General features: G+C 37.4%; 1 protein-coding gene across 14 annotated transcripts in view; it reads right to left on the reverse strand.

Annotated features, from left to right (window-relative positions):
• R3HDM1 (R3H domain containing 1) overlaps positions 1-22,625 on the reverse strand; it is a 207,876-nt gene that overhangs the window by 29,601 nt on the left and 155,650 nt on the right. For all 14 annotated transcript variants that reach the window (XM_047873290.1, XM_047873299.1, XM_047873295.1 and 11 more), the window contains one exon: positions 18,996-19,147. In XM_047873290.1, coding sequence (XP_047729246.1) covers positions 18,996-19,147 — 152 coding nt within the window. The remainder of the gene's footprint in view (positions 1-18,995; positions 19,148-22,625) is intronic.

A 22,625-nucleotide genomic window follows, 5' to 3' on the forward strand; every position in this document is an offset into this window, starting at 1 on the left:
ACCACTGTCCATCTCCAGAACTCTTTTCATCTTGCAAAATCCAAACTGTATTCCATAAATACCAGCTTCCCACTCTTTCTTTCCCCAGCCCCTGGCAACCACCATTCTACTTTCTGTTTCTATGAATATGACTACTCTAGGCACCTCATATAAGTGGAATCATACAACACTTGTCCCTTTGTAACTGGCTTATTTCATACAGCATAAGGTCTTTAAGATTTCATCCATGATGTAGCATGTCATAATTTACCTCCTTTTAAGGGTGATATCCTATACAACCCACATTTTGTTTATCCATTGATTTGTTGATAAAAATTGCTTTTTTTCCACCTTAGGGTTTCTTTCTGAGGAGATGAAAATGTTCTAAAATTGATTGTGGTGACAGTTGCATATTTGTGAATATACTAAAAAGTACATTTTGGTAGGTGAATTGTATAGCAGGTGAATTTTATCTCAATAATACTGTTGCAAATAAGATAAGGGAAATGGCAGAATGAACAAAAATGGTGTATATATAAAAGGTATTCACAAAGAAGTTGTATCACATGAAGTTGCCCACAAGAAGGTTGATGACTTAAAATAACCCTGGAAATTCTAAACAAAAATGTTATTGTCATCATCTTATCTTTATGATTTTGCAAACATCATGATTTATTTCATATTACTACTTTTTTGATGGGAGACAAAGACTAAGTGTATTCTTCTCAAGCAGTAATTAGCTCATTTGAGAAGCAAGCCCCACATATGGTACAGCTTTTAGGGGCTACTAAAGATGCTATCTTTGACAATTTATGAACAGTTGGCAAGGTGTGCTAGGAAGTCATTTGGTTTTCTGCCTTTTTAACTATCTGATGTCTTATTGCCAATGTAGTTAAGAAAACTGCCTGAACTTATTACTTAGTATGCATGGCTGTGTTCCCCAAAGATGCTGTAATTAATCAACATAATCCATTTGGGGAGTGTGATAGCCTGAGTATCACACATTTAATGTTTCTGAATTAAAAAAACTGAAGTGGTTAACACAGAACACTTCGAGACCCTTTGGTCCCAATGTCTGACTTAACATGTGTGCCAAACTAAGCAAATTTCATTATAAATGTAAACCAAACTTAATTAGCCCAGCATAAATATAGGAAAGTGATATTTTATTCAAAAGTTGGGGCGCCTGGGTGGCTCAGTTGGTTAAGTGTCCGACTTCGGCTCAGGTCATGATCTCATGGCTTGTGAGGTTGAGTCCTGCATCAGGCTCTGTGCTGACAGCTCAGAGCCTGGAGCCTGCTTCGGATTTTGTGTCTCCCTCTCTCTCCCTCCCCTGCCCATGCTCTCTCTCTCTCTCTCAAAAATAAACATTTAAAAATTAAAAAAAAGCAAAAGCTTGACTTCATCTTTGCCTACCCTATGACCTAGCAATAGCACTGCTAGGAATTTACCCAAGGGATACAGGAGTACTGATGCATAGGGGCACTTGTACCCCAATGTTTATAGTAGCACTCTCAAGAATAGCTAAATTATGGAAAGAGCCTAAATGTCCATCAACTGATGAATGGATAAAGAAATTGTGGTTTATATACACAATGGAGTACTACATGGCAATGAGAAAGAATGAAATATGGCCCTTTGTAGCGACGTGGATGGAACTGGAGAGTGTGATGCCAAGTGAAATAAGCCATACAGAGAAAGACAGATACCATATGTTTTCACTCTTATGTGGATCCTGAGAAACTTAACAGAAACCCATGGAGGAGGGGAAGGAAAAAAAAAAAAAAAAAAGAGGTGAGAGTGGGAGAGAGCCAAAGCATAAGAGACTGTTAAAAACTGAGAACAAACTGAGGGTTGATGGGGGGTGGGAGGGAGGAGAGGGTGGGTGATGGGTATTGAGGAGGGCACCTTTTGGGATGAGCACTGGGTGTTGTATGGAAACCAATTTGACAATAAATTTCATATATTGAAATAAAAATTAAAATTAAGAACTATTCAAAGGTTATTCAATATTTCTGTGGACTTAAAAACTTTTAAAACTGAGGTATACTTCACAATGTTACATTAGTTTCAGATATATACCTTTTCTATATGTTATGCTGTGTTCACCATAAGTGTAGCTACCTATGAGCATATGACGTTAAAATACCACTGACTATGCTCTCTATGCTCCACATACTCTTCTGGATCTTTTTTGTTAGATTTTCCTATTAACAGCACTGTTGTAAAATTGTTTTGCAGCAATTTTAATTTTGGGAGTGGATTAAATATGTGGTAGACTTTTAGAGATATAATTACAGAATAAAAAAGTACAGCATTTTTGTGTTCTGCTAAATGTCATCAGACTGATTTATAGAAAAGTGGGCTTTTCATATGCCTAGCAACCAGCAAAGTCTGTCTCTTTGCAGAATACTTTAACTGTCTTATCTTCCATTTTTGTTAAAGTTGCTTTAATTCTCATTTCTTAGATTGCTGGTGAGTAAACATATTCTCATGTGGTAATTTACTATTAGTTTCTGTGAAATGAGTAAACTATTTATCTCCATGAATTGTTTGTTCAGTCTCACTGTTCTTACTCTAGTACAGAAGTGGTAAAAACATCTTATATAATAAGCTTCTATCAGACATACTTGTAACATTTCCCCACATCTTGCTGCTTTCCTTCTGAAATCTGTCTTAATGTAACTGTACTGCATCTTTACATTAAAAAACTTTCCAAGGGGCGCCTGGGTGGCGCAGTCGGTTAAGCGTCCGACTTCAGCCAGGTCACGATCTCACAGTCCGTGAGTTCGAGCCCCGCGTCAGGCTCTGGGCTGATGGCTCGGAGGCTGGAGCCTGTTTCCGATTCTGTGTCTCCCTCTCTCTCTGCCCCTCCCCCGTTCATGCTCGGTCTCTCTCTGTCCCAAAAATAAATAAAAAACGTTGAAAAAAAAATTAAAAAAAAAAAAACTTTCCAATATTCATCTATGTTTTGATAATGTACTTCTTACCTTAAATCCTAAGTCAGTAGAAAAAAAAAAAAGCTATGTGAAAAGAATTTCCATAAACCCATTTCCGCACCTATCCCTCTACCAAAAATCTAACTTATGTACTTTGCTTTTCCTCTATTTACCATATGTGAATCCTCTGCACTCTTACCTAAGGCTAACGTACTTCCCTTTGAACGCTGGCTCTCCCCCTCCTTGGGGACCTTACAACTCCCCCTCTTCATCCTGCAGAGGCATATCTTTCTACTGTCTTTCCCTTCAATATACAAACACTTCTTTTTCCAACCAAGAAAAGACATTCTCTCTTGACCTCCTTTCCCCTCCCATGTACTATCTCAATTCAATGTTCCCTTTTATGAAAGCAATTCTCAAAAGTAGTCTCGATTTCCTCTCCTCTCATTCATTTGGCTTTTATCTTTTAAAGCCTTCCCCCATAGTTAAATCTACCTTCAACTGCTTTTCTTACTTTTTAGGGGGTTTGAAATATATATGTAAGAGTGTCCAAAAATATGTTACACAGTTCAAAGAATTGTAAAATTAACCATTCGAATACAGATACAAAATATCACTTAATATCTTAGAAGTCCCCATACCTTAGCCCCATGTACACCTCAAATTGTTGCATAGTTGTGCTCTGAATGGATACACAATAAAACATTTATCCATTCTATTTGGGTGGCTGCTACAAACATTCATGTACAGGTCTCTCTGACACACATCTGTTAAGGTTTTAAGGTAGAGGCTGGAAAATTTTTTCTGTAAAGGAACAGCTAGTATACATATTTAGGCTCTGTGGGATATGTGGCCTCCATTGCTTATTCTTGTTTTTTAAAATGATCCTTTAAAAATTTAAAAACCATTCTTAGCTTGTGAATCATATTTGGGTTCTGGGACACTACTGACTTCTTTTTTAAGGTTATCAACCTAGTAGCAAAACTGCTAAACCACAGGGTGTGCACATCTTCAACATCAAAGATGTTTAGTTTCTCACCATGTTTGTCTTCTGCACAAAGGTTTTGCACCTATATTGTTGGAATTATTTTCAGGCATTTACCTCTTTAAAAGCTTTTAAAAATGACTTTTATGCCTCTGTTAAATGCCCTGTGGTATACATTTTTCCTTAAAAATACTTGTTTTTAAAGGTTTGTTAGTTTTGCAGCTTTCTCTTCATTTTAAATAAAACTGGTCTTTGCTCAAACTATTAGCAAAGGAGATGAAGATCATTTTTTACAGCTTTAAGGAGATATAACTGATGGAAAATAAACTGTGCATTATGGGTATTATTTGAAGAGTTGTGACATATGTATACCCTGAAACCATCACTAACCCCAGAAGTTGCATTCTGCCCATTTGTAGTTTCTCCTTCCTTTCTTCCCCATCAACTAACTCCCCCTTAACTGTACCCTGCGCAAACACTGACATGCTTTCGCGCAAGAGATTAGGCTGCATTTTCTAGAGTTTCATATATAGGGAATCATATGGTATATACCTTTGTCTGGCTTTTCTCCACTCAGGATAATTATGAAATTTATCCATGTTGTATATATCAATAGTTCATTCTTTTTATTGCTAAGTAATATGCCAATGATGAATGTAACACAAATTGTTTATCCATTCAGTTGTTGCGGGACATTTGGGTTGGTTCCAGTTTTCATTTCTCTAGGTTAAATACCTAGAAGTGGAATAGTTGGGTCACAGAGTAGGTTTAAGTTTAACTTTTTAAACAAACTTTCCCAAGGCGTGTTTTTGTTTTAACCAGGGTTTGAGAATTCTTGATATATTCTCTACATGGTTCTAAGATACTCAACTTTTTGAGCCAGTATACTGCTTGACTTTTTATTTTTATTCTTTTGCACAGGGGCCAGTTTCCATCAGACATAATTTTCTGTCTGAAAGACTTCCTTTAACAATTCTTGTGGTGCAGGTCAGTTGGTGATTAATTCAGTTTTTGTACATTTGAAATTGTCTTCATTTCAGCTTTGTTTCTAAAAGATAAATTTACTGGTATAATTCTAGATTTTTTCTTTCACTACTTCAAATACAGATGTTGTGTTACTGTCTTCTGGCTTGTATGGTTTCTAGCAAGAAGTCTGCTGCCATTCTTACCTTTGTTTCCTTTTATGTAATGTCTTTTTTTCTCTGGCTCGTCTTATGATTTTCTCTTTACCACTTATTTTAGAAGTTTTTTTCTTTCATGTTTCGTTTGCTTGGGGATCACTGAACTTTCTTTTGGAACTGTGGGTTTATAATTTTCATTAGATTAAAAAAATTTTCAGCCATTACATATTCAAATATTTTTTTGTTCTAGCCTTTTCTCTCTTGAGGATGCCAATTACATATGTATTAGGCCCCTTTAGGAGCACTGATGTTCTATTCATTTTTTTCCCTCTCTGATTTTTATATTGACATTGTTTTGCAATCGGTTTCAATTAGCTGATATTTCTCTTCATTATTGGTCTTAGTTTCCTACCTCTTCCCATACTTGGTAATTTTTTTTTGATGGCAGGCATTGTTAACTTTAATCTTGTTGAGTGTTGGATATTCTTGTATTTTTTAAACAGTATTTTTGAGCTTTGCCCTGAGTCACAGTTAAGTTACCCAGAAATCATTTAATCCTTTTGAGTCTTGCTTTTCTTTAGGCATGACCAGAGCAGCCTTTAATCTAGGGCTAATGTTCCCCCACTAGTGAGACAGTGTCCTTTTAGATCCTCTACTCAATGTCTCATATATAATAAGGTTTAGACATTCTGGCTGGTAGGAATATAAACTATTCCCATCCTTGTGTGAGCTCCAGGGATTGTCCTGCCTGCTCTTGGCCTTGGATGGATTTTGTACATACAAGCACTAGGCAGGAATCTATTAGACTCCCAAGGGTCCCTCTGTAGATCTCCACAGACTTCTCTTGGTAGTCTCTTCTCTTCAGCACTCTGCCCTGTAAACTTCAGCCACCTTGCACTCCTACCTCCCATCTCTTTAATTTAGAGAGACTGCTTGGGCCCCCCTCCTTGCGTAGTGGCTAGGAAACTCTCTCAAGGCAGCAAGCTGGGGCACTGATGAGACTCATTTTATTTTCCTTCTTTCAGGATTTATTGTCCCTCACTGTCTGAAGAAAACTTGCTTTGTATATATAAATATTTTAAGTTTATTTACTTATTTTGAGAGAGAGTGTGCGAGCCGGGGAGGGGCAGAGAGAGGAGAGAGAGAGAGAACCCCCTAAACAGGCTCCACACTGCCAGTGTAGAGGGCTCCAAGTCATAAACTGCGAGATCATGACCTGAGCTCAAACCAAGAGTCAGGTGGGTAACTGACTGAGCCACCCAGGTGTCCCAATTTTTCTGGTTTTTAAGTTAAGGCAGGAGGATAAATTCAGTCCCCGATACCCATCTTGGCTAGAAATGGAAGACAGGAGGATGAAGATTTTTAATATCCTTTCATCAACTTGCCTCATACTGCTCGCAACACCAGTAAACGAAATACAAAGTCAGTACACTTCCAAGCCACAGAAATCATTCACAAAATAAAATACACGGGATATGCCAAAGGGGTATTTCCAAGTCAAACCTTTTCCACTTCCTAAACTTGGCCTATCTCAGGGGACTGCATGTTATCTAGGTTACCTATGGCCTGGAGGAATACCAAATAAAATTGAAAGCCCTTCCAAATCTTGGGCTGTGCAGAACATCACTGGATTTTTAAAAACAATTTGGAAAAGCTTAATATTTACATGGGGAAGAAAACAGTGAAAATCTAACAATTCAAAAAGTAGGCAGGGAAAATGAAGAGATTTACTTTTCCCTTACAGTTTAAAAATTACACTTTTTTAATCTGAATTTTTCCTTCATACAAGTTCTTTCTTTTCTATCCTTTAAAAAAGTACTACTTATTTTTGGATAAATACTCTGGACCTTTTATACACAAGACTTCATGAACTATCTAAACTTGTCATTTCCTTCTCAGAGTTCTCTAATTTACTACATACTGTCTGCAATGTGGCAAATGACCTCTTCTTGTTACATCCAATGTCTTCTCCCTCTAATGGTTTTCATCTTTCCTAGCAATATCTGTTAATCTTTGAAATCTCCTTGTATGTTGGCTTCTCTACTCCTCTTTTCCTGTGCAGTCAGCCTTCATTTCAGACTGTTTCCTATTGGTCTTTCCTACTGCTGGCTATTAATCATCTAGTGTAAGTATTGGCAAACTATGGCCATTGGGTCAAGTATGACTCAGTGTCTGCTTCTGAATAGCCTGCAAGCCAAGAATGAATTTTACTGATAAACATTTGCAGTCAGTTTGATAGAAAACACTCATTTTGAGCCCCTTAATTAAAAAAATTTTTTTTCAACATTTATTTATTTTTGGGACAGAGAGAGACAGAGCATGAACGGGGGAGGGGCAGAGAGAGAGGGAGACACAGAATCGGAAACAGGCTCCAGGCTCTGAGCCATCAGCCCAGAGCCCGACGCGGGGCTTGAACTCACGGACTGCGAGATTGTGACCTGGCTGAAGTCGGACGCTTAACCGACTGCGCCACCCAGGCGCCCCTTTTTTTATTTTTTGATTTTTTTATTGAGCCCCTTAATTAAATGAAATGTTATCTCCCTACCTAAAGTAATTCTATTCACTGCTTTAGTAGGCCTGTATTAAATAAAAAATGTCCTCAATTATTATTATATTTTGAATATTGTCAACAAAATTTCTTTGGAAATCTATTTTCTTTCATATAAATACCTAAAATAGTATCAACAATTTTATATTTTTGTCTTTAAAGCCTAAAATATTTCCTCTCTGGCCTGTTATTGATAACTTTCTTGACTCTAGATCTAGTAGGTGTTTAAAAATTTTTTTTTTTTTAACGTTTATTTATTATTGAGAGACAGAGAGACACAGAGTGTGAGCAGGGGAGGGGCAGAGAGAGGGGGAGACACAGAATCTGAAGCAGGCTCCAGGCTCTGAGCTGTCAGCACAGAGCCTGACGCAGGGCTCCAACTCACAAACTGTGAGATGATGACCTGAGCTGAAGTCGGTCGCCTAACCAACTGAGCCACCCAGGCACCCCTCTAGTAGGTATTTTTAAGTAAATGATATCCCAATAATAATTACACCAATCTCCAACCCCAATGTTTAAAAAATTAAAAAAATATATTTAATTATTTTTGGGAGATCACAAGCAAGGGAAGGGGAGAGAGAGTGGGACAGAGAATCTGAAGTGGGCTCTGCGCTGACAGGCTGACAGCAGCAAGACTCATGTGGGACTTGAACTCACAAACTGCGAGATCATAACCTGAGCCGAAGTTGGACACTTAACTGACTGAGCCATCCAGGTGACTCTCCAACCCTGACATTCTATTGTTGCTAGTGAAACATTTTCCATCAAGATATTTGAAATTGTTAATCCTCACTTATAATATCACCAAATATTTGTATTTTCTTTCAAAAGGCCTCCTAGATGTATCCCCTTCTGACTGTGACCACCACAGGTAAGGACCCTGCCAGCTGATGCTTGCTTGTATTAGGGGATCCTTCTACTTGTGTTTTCAGCTTAATTCAAATATATCTCAGCAACTTTACTACCCTAATTAAAAACAACAGCTTATTAAACACAAATTCCTTAGCCTGATCTCTTACAAGGTGGCTTCTCTCTATTCTAACCTAAAAGAAATGATGCAAATAATCTGTGGAAAGATATTCAAAAGTAATATTTAATGAAAAAAAGCAAGCTGCAGAATAAGAGATTTATGAAAATAATTCCACATGTGCAAAAAAATTCACAGTATCACAAATAAAAACATTCCTAACCTCTCTACATGAAAACAAAAACAACGATGCTCTCTTGCTAAACCACAAGTCTTTCACATAACTATTTAAAAGAAGTAGAAGTGTTAGAAAGGTTCATGCCAAAGTCTAAACAGTGATTATTTTGGTGAATAATAACTGTTTGCACAAAGGGCAATGGATAAGGTAGAAACTAAAAAGTTTATAGCATGTATTTTTATATGGTTTAATTGGTAAGCCAAAGTTGATGAATAATGCAATTAAAACTACAGAAAATACACTGTTTAAAACACATAATTCCTACCAAAGTTTACATATTAGGTATGTACTGAGAAATGACTTGAGAAGTGTACCAAAATTTAACAGTAATTATCTCTCGGTGGTGAGACTGTAGTTGATCTGCTTTTTCACACTTAAAAAAATTTTTTTTTTTATATTTATTTTTGAGAGAGAGACACAGAATATGAGCGGGGCAGGGACAGAGAGACAGGGAAACACAGAATCCGAAGCAGGATCCAGGCTCTGAGCTGTCAGCACAGAGCCTGACGTGGGGCTCGAACTCACGAACCGTGAGATCATGACCTGAGCCGAAGCTGGACGCTTACCCGACTGAGCCATCCAGGTACCCTTGATTTTTCACACTTTTTTTTTTACGTTTTGAAGCATTTTATATTTTCACATTTTCTACAATGACTATGTATCTCACTCATACACACACACACACACACACACACACACACACACACACATACAAAATCAGAGATAGAGAAAAGACTGTTTCAAATAGACAAAATATAGATGTAGGAGAAATATTTTGGGTATTTGTCAACAGAAACCCACTGAGAGAGAATGAAGATGAGCCACAAATATGATCAGTTTACTTATGTGTAAAATGGAGAGGTTTTGCATGAAAGGTTAGCTTTCCTCTCCATTCTTTAAGAGTACCTACTAAATACTATTATTCTAATCTAAAATATTACTACTAAGAGTCATTTTGAACTCACAAAAAATGAAATAGCTATAGCATCTTCTTTCCTTCCCATTTAACATTCTGTCAATGAAACCTGATTTACTAATAAATTTTGCTGATAAATACATGCCTACAAAAATAGTAGAAAGCTTTGATTTTACATTCAGTGAAGAGAAAATGAATGTTGTGGAAAGGCAATGTTTTAGGCCCCCAAATAATTTTCTTATTACATTTTGTTTCTCTAGGCTAGGAGTTAACTTCTTAGTTAATAACAAAAACAAAACTTCATGAAAAGATATGGTTCAAACTGAGACTTTGTTATCAAATTATGTCAAAGGATGGCTGAGGCAAACGAAAAACTTAAAATGCAAAATCAGAAGTTTAGGAGAAATAAAATGAATCCAAGACAGGTTTCAGAAGTAGGACAAAGAGGATACCACCGGAATAGTAGGATATAAAAATGGGGAAAAACAGACTGTGGGGAGGAAAAAGGAAAGGACTTAAAAGTAGGCTTTCTTTTTCATCATTTCATAAAGATACTGTGAAGCATTTTTTAGTAAGTTCTGAAAAATAAAGGTTATAGTCTCTTCAAGTTTCTCTCTGTGTATGCTAGCTCTTTGAGATGACAGATCAAAAACAAAAGTATATTCTCCTTTTGAGTTTCAAGACAAAAATGAGAAATGAAAGGTAAAACAGGAAGAAAAAAATCCATCAAAATGAGGGCATTTTTAAGATATTATCCAACTAGCTTGCCACTTTTGAAGACATTGTAGGAATGGAATTAATCTTCTCTCCATACAAAAAACTGAGACAAATCCCATGATTAGTTGTGAAACTAAGCTTCTCTGACCACTACATGGCTTGCTGAAAATGATAATCTTCACAGTATACATAACAACATAACCTAATCCAAACAAAAAGTTGTCTCAGTGATAAGTGAAAGGTTGAGCTGAAAAATAAAATTAACAATTCAAATTCTATTTTTCTGCATAAGAAGCCTCTGCCAAAAAAAGAAAAAGAGGTTGCTAAGCAACTCTCAAGCTAAGGAAGACATTTTTCAAAACAAAGTCTCACTGTTCTTACAGAAATCTTACCTCTTCTTTGTTAACAGAATGGAGCTCATTACAGTCCATTAATAAAAAACATAAAGAGTGCATGGATGAGGACTCTTTAAGGTCAGAGTTTAACATATATTTTCGATCTAAAACTGAGTACACTTGTTGGAATGGGGTTAATTTACACAGTTTTATCTTTAAACATTGTGTCTTGGATGAAAGTTTACCAATAAACAGTGATAAACAGACATAATTTTCTTGCAGACGTGTAAAATATTACTGGGTTATGGCTACACACAGCTCAACTCTGTGGCTAAAAACAAGATGAGAAGGGCTTAATGCAGGTGAAGGGTCTTAACTCTTGTTGTCAGAAGAATCATCTAGATCAGGCCCATGACAGTAAAATGAGAAGGGAGAGAGCTAGGGGTTATGACCAGTGTTTTGTGTTTTTTTTTTTTAAAGTTTATTTATTTATTTATTTTGAGAGAGAGAGAGAGAGCGCAGAGAGTGCACGAGCACGCGTGCATGCATGTGAGAGCGAGCAGGGGTGGGGCAGAGAGAGAGAGAGAGAGAGAGAGAGAGAGAATCCCAAGTAGGCTCTGTACTGTCATTGTCAAATCCAATGTGGGGCTCAATCTCATAACCCTGGAATCATGATCTGAGCAGAAATCAAGAGTTGGATGTGCTTAACTGACTGAGCCACCAAGGAGTCCCTATTACCAGTATTTTTAAAGGGCTCTACAGGTTATTCTAACAAGCTGATGAGATTAGAAATCACTGGTAGATATGTTAATAAGGTAGGGTTCTAGAAATCAGGGTAGAAAAGTTTAGACCTTCAGGTTAAATTCTATGGTTAACTTTTCCCATGTTTCATTGTCTATATGTAAAATAAAAACAAACACACATTCTTATCCTTTTCAAAGGACACTTTAAAGACAAGCTCCTAGAAATGTAAAAAGTATAGACAAGAAGACATTCTGGAAGAAAGGTTTTACCTGCATTTCTAAGCTTTCTGTAATAAAATCCCAATTAAAAAAAAATCATGTTTTGAAAGTGGGAGAGCGCATGTATGCACCACAGTGGGCGAGGGGCAGAAGGAGGGAGGGAGAGAATCTTAAGCAGGCTCCATGCTCAGTGTGGAGCACGACCCACTGGGAGATCATCACCTGAAGCGAAATCAAGAGTTGGATGCTTAACTGACAGAGCCACCTAGGCACCTCCAAAACCCCATTTTACAAGGACTGAAACAGGGGCGCCTGGGTGGCGCAGTCGGTTGGGCGTCCGACTTCAGCCAGGTCACGATCTCAGGGTCCGGGAGTTCGAGCCCCGCGTCGGGCTCTGGGCTGATGGCTCAGAGCCTGGAGCCTGTTTCCGATTCTGTGTCTCCCTCTCTCTCTGACCCTCCCCCGTTCATGCTCTGTCTCTCTCTGTCCCAAAAATAAATAAACGTTGAAAAAAAAAAATTTAGAAGGACTGAAACAGAAGGTGGAGAAATGCTGACCAGGTAGGCAGGGCTCAAACAGTAATAATGCTAAGGTTATATATACCATTTGGTTAGCAAAATGCTTAGTAGCTATACATATTGTGTTCCTTAATGCTCTTAAATGATCCTTCCTTATATTCATTTTGCAGGACTTCCTACTTGTTTCTTATGTGTAAGTTTAGCTCTCCATAAAAAAAAATTGTAGCTCCCTAAGGACAAGGACTATGTCTTATCTTTCTTCCATATCTAAACATATTTAAATATGTAAATTCTTGCTGGATTGAATCTTTAGCATTAGAGAGGAAAGCAAACCTTTTATAGTCTTCTGAAAAATAAAGGCTACAGATTTGTCAAATTTTATAGTCTTTACTTGACTATTAAGTCAAAGCTTTATTAAGATTTAGTAGGCTTTAGCAGTAGAAATGATTAAAACTCACTGATAATATAAACTCTACATTATTACTGCATTCTGCATGCCTTTATGGTGTCTAACACAGTATGAGGCATAAAATTCAGTTGATTCTTGTTATTCATGATAATTATGTTCTAAAAGTCACATGAACACTGACTGAATTAGCAACTACCAAGCCATTGTCTCTACAGGAAATACAGGGTTACTAAGAGCCTCTCTGGTCACAATATCCTCATCAACTGATCAACATGTAACCTTAATGTTAAGTGTATCTGTTTAAAGACCTTTAATGTAGACTTCTTACAATAACTAATTGTGTGCAGTATTTCTTTATTAAACATTATTTGAGAGGGCTTTAACACTTTCCTGACCCAGAGTAATTTGACCACAAATTTCCTTGGCTTTTGGCCTCACAATGCTGTCATTATGCTTTTCTTACTGGTTGTCATCCCATGAATCCACAAATTTATCTGCTTTTCTATCTTTATATAGCTTCATCACGTATTTTAGAGGTTACCTTAGTACTTTCTGGAGTGGTCTCACCTACAGATGGGTGGATTTCTTCCTTTTTCTGGATGTGCCACAGTGCTGATTCCTTAACATTGAGCTGATGGCCAACAATATAATTCATTCCAGAACAAACATATTTACTCCATAAGACACATTACACCCTTCTTGTGCTTAGGAACACTAGACAGAACTTCAGCATTATGCCTGGGGGCCATTTTAAACAGCGAAATTACCAAATAGCACAAAAATGCCAAAACTGTAGCACTAAATAGACTGAAAAGGAAATTTCCAGTATGAGAGCTGAAATAAGGTGGAAGACTTAACCTGTTTGACCTCAGCTGAGAATGTGTACGTTGGGTGACTCAAATTTTTCACTGCTCTGTGCATATGTTCAAATGGCTGAGAAAGCCTGCAAATATCTATTTTTCGATTATAAATAAATTATAGGGAATAGGCAATTTTGCAAATACAAATTGACAACAATGTTCAACTGTATATATTTCCTTTATGTAAGTTATTCTGAAGGGATAATGTAGTATACTTTTTCATTCCTCAGCTTAGTGTTTTGGTAAAAATGCAGATTTCAAATTCACTGAAGTAAATGAGGATAAATTTTCTTTCTTTCTTTTTTTTTTAAAGTTTATTTATTTTGAGAGAGAGCGAGTGAGCACAAGTAGGGGAGGGGCAGAGAGAAAGAATTCCAACCAGGCTCCTTAGTATTAGCACAGAGACCAACATGAGGCTCGAACCCACGAACTATGAGATCATGACCTGAGCTGAAACCAAGAGTTGGATGCCTAACTGACTGAGCAACCCAGACACCCCAAGATAAATGTTCTTAAATCTACAAAGTGAATGTCTTTTAAGAAGTATGCTTGGCATACAAGAAAAGAATATGTAAATTCTGGTCACATAGAAAACACAAGTCATTTAGAAATTAAACTAACATTTTATTATATTTAGTCTACTTGGGAATAACATTCGAAAATATTTTCTGCTTCAAGGACAAACTAATGATACTCTATGGTTTCTTTCATTGTTCCTACTACTTTTCGGGTAAGTGTCTGACCAGCAAGCACAATAATCTGGAACACAGCTCAGATCCAGGTATGAGGTAAAGGCATGTGAACTATTAAAACAGAAGTCACAAACTCCTCAAAGATACCAAAACCTTTTTTCAAAGCAGAGCCCTCCAGGATCTGACTCACAGCCTTTCTTTTTAAAAACCTAGTTCTAGTAACTCCACTGCAGATTTAAAGCACCTACACTGACTATAAGTGACAAAGAAAGAGCCTGATATTACAAAGTAAGTGAAAATATCTCCAACATGCTTCAAACTTCTGTGGGGGCACAATTACTGAGCATAATTACTGATGCTCAGGATTATGGCTCTGAATAAGCAATAAAAAGTTTTATTAACAATTTTCAGTGTCTTCTACCTAAGAACATAGGCAGTATATACTATATTTTAGAATAATTTTCATACACAAAGTCCTACACATGGAATTCTGCACACCGATCCTGTGAGGTATTATTCTTATTTTACACATGAGAAAACCAAAGTGCAAAAAGACTAAAAAACTTGCCTAAAGTCACACATGCTTGAAGACAGGTTTTGACTCCAAAGCTCAACTTCTTTCTAAATTTTTTTCTAATTGTTTCTTTATTTTGAGAGAGAAAGAGAAAGAGAGAGCAGGGAGGGGCAGAGAGAAAGGGAGAGAGAATTCTAAGCAGGTTTGGTGCAGTTAGCACAGATGTAGGGCTTGATCTCACAAACTGTGAGATCGTGACCTGAACCAAAATCAAGAGTCAGACACTTAACCGAATGAGCCACCCAGGCCCCCCTTAGCTTATCTTTTTCTAACCATCTAATGCCCCCCCCCCCCAATCAATTAACGCCTCATGGCACAAGATTCAGTTATCTATAAAAAGTACCTAAGTTAGACCTCTTCATAACCTGATATCAAATCAGGTAGATTCCATGATGAAGAGCCTTAAGGAACAGGGCATACATTTGGACTCCTGAGAAAATGGCAGAAGTTATAAGCAGTATCTTAAAATAAAGAAATGAAGCTAGCTGAAAAAAAAATCTGTTATCAGTCATATTACTAAATTTGAAAGATTTAATTCTCTCATATTTCAAACATGATATGGTTGTATATTTAAAAAAATGCAAGTTGTAGACATTTTATATTTTAAACTATTTATAAATTCCATTTTATGTCTGTGTTAATCTATTTTACTTGTGTCACCATACCCATTATCTGTGTTGCCATATGATTAGGTACAAGGAGGAAGTGAGGAAGGATACAAACCAGGAGAGAAACATGGGTTATCCAACATGTGTGTATATGGAAAATGATCTCGTTGACAGGGTCAGGGGAGAGAAGGCAATCAGAACAACAAAATACTGCCTGCATATGATTTTATTTACGTAAAATTATGTTTGTGATGAAATGAGGAAAAAACAAACACACAAAACAAGAATGTCTGACACTGAATCTTACTAATCTGATCTTCACAATACATTGTTAAAGACTGAATACAAGATACTGTCTATTTCATTAGAACCTACCACCTAACCTAATTTCAATACCTGTGTTTTTTAGACGTGTATGTATTTATTTGGGCAGGAGGCTAATGTGACAGAATGCACACTCTAGAACGTGAACACTGGTCACCTGGAGGTGAGGGCAGAGTGGGGCCTAATGATTAGCCTTCATTTTACACACCTTTGTATTGATCATTTAACTTGTGCCAGCAAGCATAATTTATTTTGTAGTAAAAATATTAACGAAAAATTTAAGAGCATATAGAGGTTGCAGACACAAAATAGTAACATTAAGGCCAATAACTGTACATAATTGAGAATAATATATATGTACCAATACATATGTGTAAGTTGGCCTCTGTCATTAAAGAAGTGTATTCAATTCACTATGCATTTACCAAGCTTCTACCCTGGGCTAGGCCCTGCTCTAGGTGCTGAAATATTCAGATAAACCTCTGCTCTGCATGTAAACACACTGGAATATGTAAATAAAATATAATTTATAGAACAAATCTAGATATATGAAGGAATGGTCTCTATAATATTAGCCCTTGGATTGTAATACAATCATCTAATTAATAAATGCCAACAGTTGATCTTTACATTGGAAATCTGAAATATTATAGCAATTTGCTTATTAAATATTGCCCAGAATCACCAATAAAATTTCAGTAAAGAGTGCTGTTACATTTTTTAAAATGCTGTTATAGTTAAAATTTTTTTTTAATTTAAAAATTAAAAAAAAAATAACGTTAGTTACAGAGGTTTTCCACTCAAAGGTATCCTTAATCAATTCTGTGTACGACTTATACTCCTACCTAATAACTAGCATAAAAGGTATCAGGATAAAAGTATGACAGGATACACATTCTTGCTTTATGTGCCATCCATTCCATTTCTCACATTGGTAATCTGTAGTTGGAAGAGATCAATGTAGTTTGTTACATAGTAACCAATCACTACTGTCAATTTACAGCTAGCTTATTTCAAACTTATTTTACTCTTCTCTTCTAGGTCTATGCACTAAACTGAGTAATTCCCAAAAGTTTTTCTCAAGATTAAAGTTGGAGGGGGATCTCAGTTCTCTTTTAATTGCTGGGCTTCCAAGCTATTCCTCAGGCCAAGGCCAGCTCCCCATATTTTTATTTTCTTGTGGAAGCAGGACCAGGAACTAAAAGTTCGTATGGTTCTTTCCAAAGTGTAGTTATTAGCATTCTACTTGACGGTTTTTAGATCCTGCCACCATTTTTTTTTAAAGTTTATTTTTATTTTTGACAGAGAGAGAGAGAGAGAGACAGCGCGTGCTAGCATGGGTGGGGGGGGGGGGGGGCAGAGAGAGAGGGAGACACAGAATCCGAAGCAGGCTCCAGACTCTGAGCTGTCAGCACACAGCCCGATGCGGGACTCAAACTCACAAAACGCAAGATCATGAACTGAGCCGAAGTCAGACGCTCAACTGACTGAGCCACCCAGGCGCCCCATCCTGCCATCATTCTTAAAATAAGGTTGAATTTAGGGGTGGGTAGTACAGAGCTGTGCTCTTTCCCATCTATAGACACTCCCAGGGCCAGCTCCCTCGGAAGTCGAGACAAGATTGCTTTTGTTTCAAAGGAATGATAAATATAACAAACATGGGAAAGTTTTTATAAAGTCTAAGCCACCTTTATAGGTCCTTTTAGACTTGATCTTCTTTCAAGAAAGCCCCTCTACCCAGCATGCAAGCCTATAAAACTTACAAAAGCAGGGGTCTTTTGATCTCAAATAAGTCACTGTATTAAGTAATATCCCCTTCTCTCAGCTTCAACAAAACGTTACACTTTGGTTCAAAAAGCAGATAATTCACAGCCATTCTCACACCATCCATTTCACTTGTGTTAGCACAAAATTCTGCTTCTGACAACTGAAATCCTGAACTGGCATTACAGACCCCAAATTTACATAAATCAGAAAAAGAAGTTCAGATTGGGAGCATTTCTCCTTATTTACAGAATTTAAACTTACACAACAAATGGGAAATTTAACACAGTGTACATTTCTTTTTTTAATTTTTTAACGTTTATTTTATTTTTGACAGAGAGAGAGAGAGAGAGACAGAGCATGAGTGGGGGAGGGGCAGAGAGAGAGGGAGACACAGAATCTGAAACAGGCTCCAAGCTTCGAGCTGTCAGCACAGAGCCTGGTGTGGGGCTTGAACATGCAGGGACAGTAAGATCATGACCTGAGCTGAAGCTGGATGCTCAACCAACTGAGCCACCCAGGCACCCCAAACACAGTACACATTTCTATTTTCAGTGTGTAGCTGCTCTACCTCAAAGACACAACCAACTTGCTGATTAAAAATCCTGGGCCTCTTCAATCTGTGACAGTCACAGAGCTGGAAAGGGCAAGGAAATAAGCGAATCCTCTGTGTGTGTGTGTGTGTGTGTGTGTGTGTGTGTGTGTGTGTGTGTCCTATGTGTGTGTGTTGTGTCTGGTAACAAATACGAGAGCCAAGTCTCCATTCTCCCAAGTAGATTCAATGAAACACGTCTGTCAATCCTTTTCTCACCCCTAAATATCATCACCGGTAACCATAACCGGTGCCAACCTCTAACCAGCAATGAAAACTTAGGTCTTCCTTCTTGAAAAGAGCAATGCAGTCCCTCTGGCAACCTTACAGGGATGTCATGAGAATAAATCAAAGACTGTAATACTTTCTGAATAATGGACTAAAGTTACCCAATTCAAAGGAAGATTACTATTTATATCACATTAGGCTTATCAGAGAAGCTTCTGTTCTTCCAAGTTGAAGCAGCTAAAGAAGTAGTTTCATAACTTGCTTTTACACAGAGCTATTATCATTTGCTTCTTCTATATGCCTGTCTCCTCTTACTGATGAAAAATGAGTTCCCTGTAGCCTGAAAAATTTCAGTTAAGAAATTTTGCTGCTAAGGTTATACACAAGAAATATTCTCCCCTGACTCCTTACAAAAACCTTAAATATTAAATGCTCCAAACTCCAAGGTCTATGGCCAACTACTGGTTAAGAGGAGAATTGCCTACTTTTAGGCACATGAGAGACGATTTGACTCTTGTTCAGTTTACATATGAAATGTTTTGCATATACTGATTCTGTTAAAAGAACTATTAGAAAAGTAGACTGTATCATAGTTTTTCTATTCTATATTAGACAATCACTTCAGGTCATGCTCTTTACTCAATTTTAAAATTAGCAACAGACCATAATCATGATAAACAATGAGAAGCTATAGGATTAGGTTTCTTGGTCATACTCACCTTAAATTACTTTGCTGACCAGGAGGAATGACACTATAGTAAACTGGCATTCCTGTTGTGGGCATAGATCCTTGATTAGACTGATTAGGGAACATAACAGGCTGCTGATAAGTCTGATGGGCAATTCCTTGAGAACTTTGAGGCAGTGAAACCTAAAATTTGAAAGACAATTTAAAGGGAAAAAGGTTCTTCAAAATCTGGCAAATGTTAATGTCTCCAGCCTCCATAAACTTTTCTAGTATCAACATTTAGGAATAAGCTAAAACTGCCAATTGGCTGTCATGATAAATTAGCTACAGTACCACAACTTTATTTCTGTTCTTTTCAGCCAGCTATTATTTTTGGCTAGCCTTTATCAGTTGTATAGTAGGCTAGATGTATTAGGTTATAAACATAAAATGTGACTTATGTCCTTAAGTAAAACTTGTTTTAAAAAAGAAATGGTTTCCAGAGGCACCTGAGTGTTGCAGTCAGGTGTCTGACTCTTGATTTCAACTCAGGTCATTATCTCAGTTTGTGGGTACAAGCCTTGGGTCGGGCTCTGTGCTGACAGTGCAGAGCCTGCTTGGGATTCTCTCTCTCCCTTTTTCTCTGCTTCTTTCCCACTCACATGCACTCTCTCTCTCTCAAAATAAATAAACTAAAAAAAAAAAAAAAAAGAAACGGTTTCCAAACACTGATGACATTTCCAAATATGGATGATGATTTGATGTGGAAAAAGTAATACAATACAGTTTGTCTCAGGCAGAGCTAAGTAAAACTCAGGTAGGGCACCAGGGAGATACACTGCATCATAAAGAGTGTGAGTTTTGGAGCTTAAGATAAACAGACATGGTATAGACTCCATTCCTTGGCTATCTATGAGACTTTGGGCAAATGACTTAACTATTCTGAGGATCATCAGCTTCGTATCTGTAAAAATGGGATACTACCTCCATCTCATGGGAGGCATTATCTCCACTGTAGTCTCTATTTACAGGATCTAGCACAGTAGGCATCTGGTGAATAGCAGATCTTTCAGTTCTGTTTTCTATATTATCTACATAGAAACCACATGAACAGAATGGGTTTTTCAGTACACTGGTTTCTCTACTTTCTAAAATAGAAACCACGGACACAATTGGCTCTTCTGATGTTGTTGTTCTAATGGGTTTTTAATTCATAAATGTGCCACAACATTACGGGTGGATTATAATGATTTTGGTAAATAGGGCCAATGTAAAAGCTTCTGAAGGTTATGATGATGATGATGATGTTAGCAATGGTAGTATCAATAGTAGTAATAGTAGGATAGCGATGACAATGGAAGTTAATATTACTGACTAGTTACCATCACACATCAGGTTCCATTCTAAGAACTTTATGTGTGTTATAATATTAAGTCTTCCTAATAACCTGAAAAAGGTACTTTTATTATCCGTTTTATAGATGGGAAAACTGAGGTTAAGTAACTTGCCCAAGGTTGTATAGCTAGCAAGCAGGGAAGTTAAGATTTGAACCTATGGGGGCGCCTGGGTGGCTCAGTCGGTTGAGCATCCAACTTTGGCTCGAGTCATGATCTCACAGTTGACGAGTTCGAGCCCCGCGTCTGGCTCTGTGCTGACAGCTCGGAGCCCGGAGCCTGCTTCCGATTCTGTGTCTCCCTCTCTCTCCCTCTCCCCCACGCATGCTCTGTCTCTCTCTGTCTCAAAAATAAAGATAAACATTAAAAACAAAATATTAAAAAAAAAAAAAATTTGAACCTATGCCCTCTGGCTCCAGAGTGTCAGCTCCTTAATCATCTCACTATTCTATCTGGCCTCTGTGATTTTGAAGTTGATTAACTTTTTTTTAAGTTAATTAATTTATTTTCACGGAGAAAGAGAGAGTGTGCAAGTGGGGGAGGGGCAGAGAAAGAGGGCACCAGAGAGGATCCATTGTCAGCATCCCAAAGTCTGATTCAGGACTTGAACTCACGAACCCTGAGATCATGACCCGAGCTGAAATCAAGAGTCAGACGCTTAGCCGACTGAGCCACCCAAGCACCACTGGAAATTGATTAACTTCTAAGTCTTGAAGTATAACATGTTACTGAAATGCAAACCAGTCTTTTTAAAAAACACAGTAATCCTTTATTACTTTCAATTTGGCTCAATTATTGCAAAGAGAAAGTTACTGGTTTGATTTATCCAATTCTGAATAACTCTTTTTGTCTACTCAGGGAGCACAACATTCTAAAATTATTATTTATGATAGTATCTAAGTTAATATATATGGAAGACAGATCTAGGGAAAATGACACAGCTCAATCTACATGATTTAAGCTATAGAATAATCTACAACTAGTGGTAAAGAAAAAACTGAAGTACCAAAAAAGAGAGAGGGAACAGTACTTGAGACCTATGGCCACCAAATACAATCTACTAAGGACAGATGATTTTTCTGGCTTATTTTTCAGATGGCATTTTATCACCACCTAGCCTGTCTATGAGAGGTAGTAGGAATTATAAGGCAAGTTCTTAATGCTCTATAGAGCCATCCTTCTCATAGTCTTTTACCCAGTTTGAAGATTATATAAAATACCTTGAGAAATGATTTATAACTTGTAAAAACAAGTATGCTATAGAAATTATAATTACTGTCTTAGCACTGAAACATTTTCAATATCTAGCTCTTTTTAAAGAACTATACTAACAAGTCTGTAATTTATTTAAAAATTGTATTAGTCACACCAGACTGTGAACCCCCTAAAGGTGAAGGGCAGATCTTATTTTCACAGTGCCTGGGTACTGGGTTAGGAAGCATGATCAAGGTTCTTGACAAGGGAGAGTTCCTGCTCTGGTACTGATCCTGTCTAATGTCTATGGAGAAGTAGGGGATGGGCAGTCTCATGTGCCTGGGCTCAAGTACAGAGGATAAGGAGTAAAAAGCATGAGAGATGGGAAAGAAAACAAAAATGTAAAACCTAGTTTTCTTTCTTCCTTAGTTGCTTTCTATTATCAGGAAGCTAGAAAACTAGACATACTGTTAGTGCTCACTAGCCCTTCCTTGACAATTCTGTAGTTTACATTTAATTTCAATTTAAAATTTCTGGAATTAGGGGCGCCTGGGTGGCGCAGTCGGTTGGGCGTCCGACTTCAGCCAGGTCACGATCTCGCGGTCCGTGAGTTCGAGCCCCGGGTCCGGCTCTGGGCTGATGGCTCGGAGCCTGGAGCCTGTTTCCGATTCTGTGTCTCCTTCTCTCTCTGCCCCTCCCCCATTCACGCTCTGTCTCTCTCTGTCCCAAAAATAAATAAACATTGAAAAAAAATTTTTAATTTCTGGAATTATATGGAATATGCTAGCACCTTTGCTCATATCCTTCCCCATCTCCAGGATTTCTTCATAACCAACTTATGCCCGTAATTTTCTTTTAAGAGCTAGTTAAAGGTTTTTATCTTTCCAGAGAACTTCTGTATTTAAGTTCCTAATTGGTTCATGGTTTTATTTCATAATCCTGTTACGGGACTGTATACATCACCAACTTGTTTACCTGTACATGTATCTTACTAACTAGTCTTATCTTTACCTCATTGAGATGAATGAAAATGGTCTTTGGATTTCTTAACAATAGACTCAGGTATGGAAAGCCATTAGGCTAATAAAACAAAC

Source organism: Prionailurus viverrinus, chromosome C1 (genome assembly GCF_022837055.1).
Source record: "Prionailurus viverrinus isolate Anna chromosome C1, UM_Priviv_1.0, whole genome shotgun sequence".
In the NCBI taxonomy this organism is placed as follows: domain Eukaryota; kingdom Metazoa; phylum Chordata; class Mammalia; order Carnivora; family Felidae; genus Prionailurus; species Prionailurus viverrinus.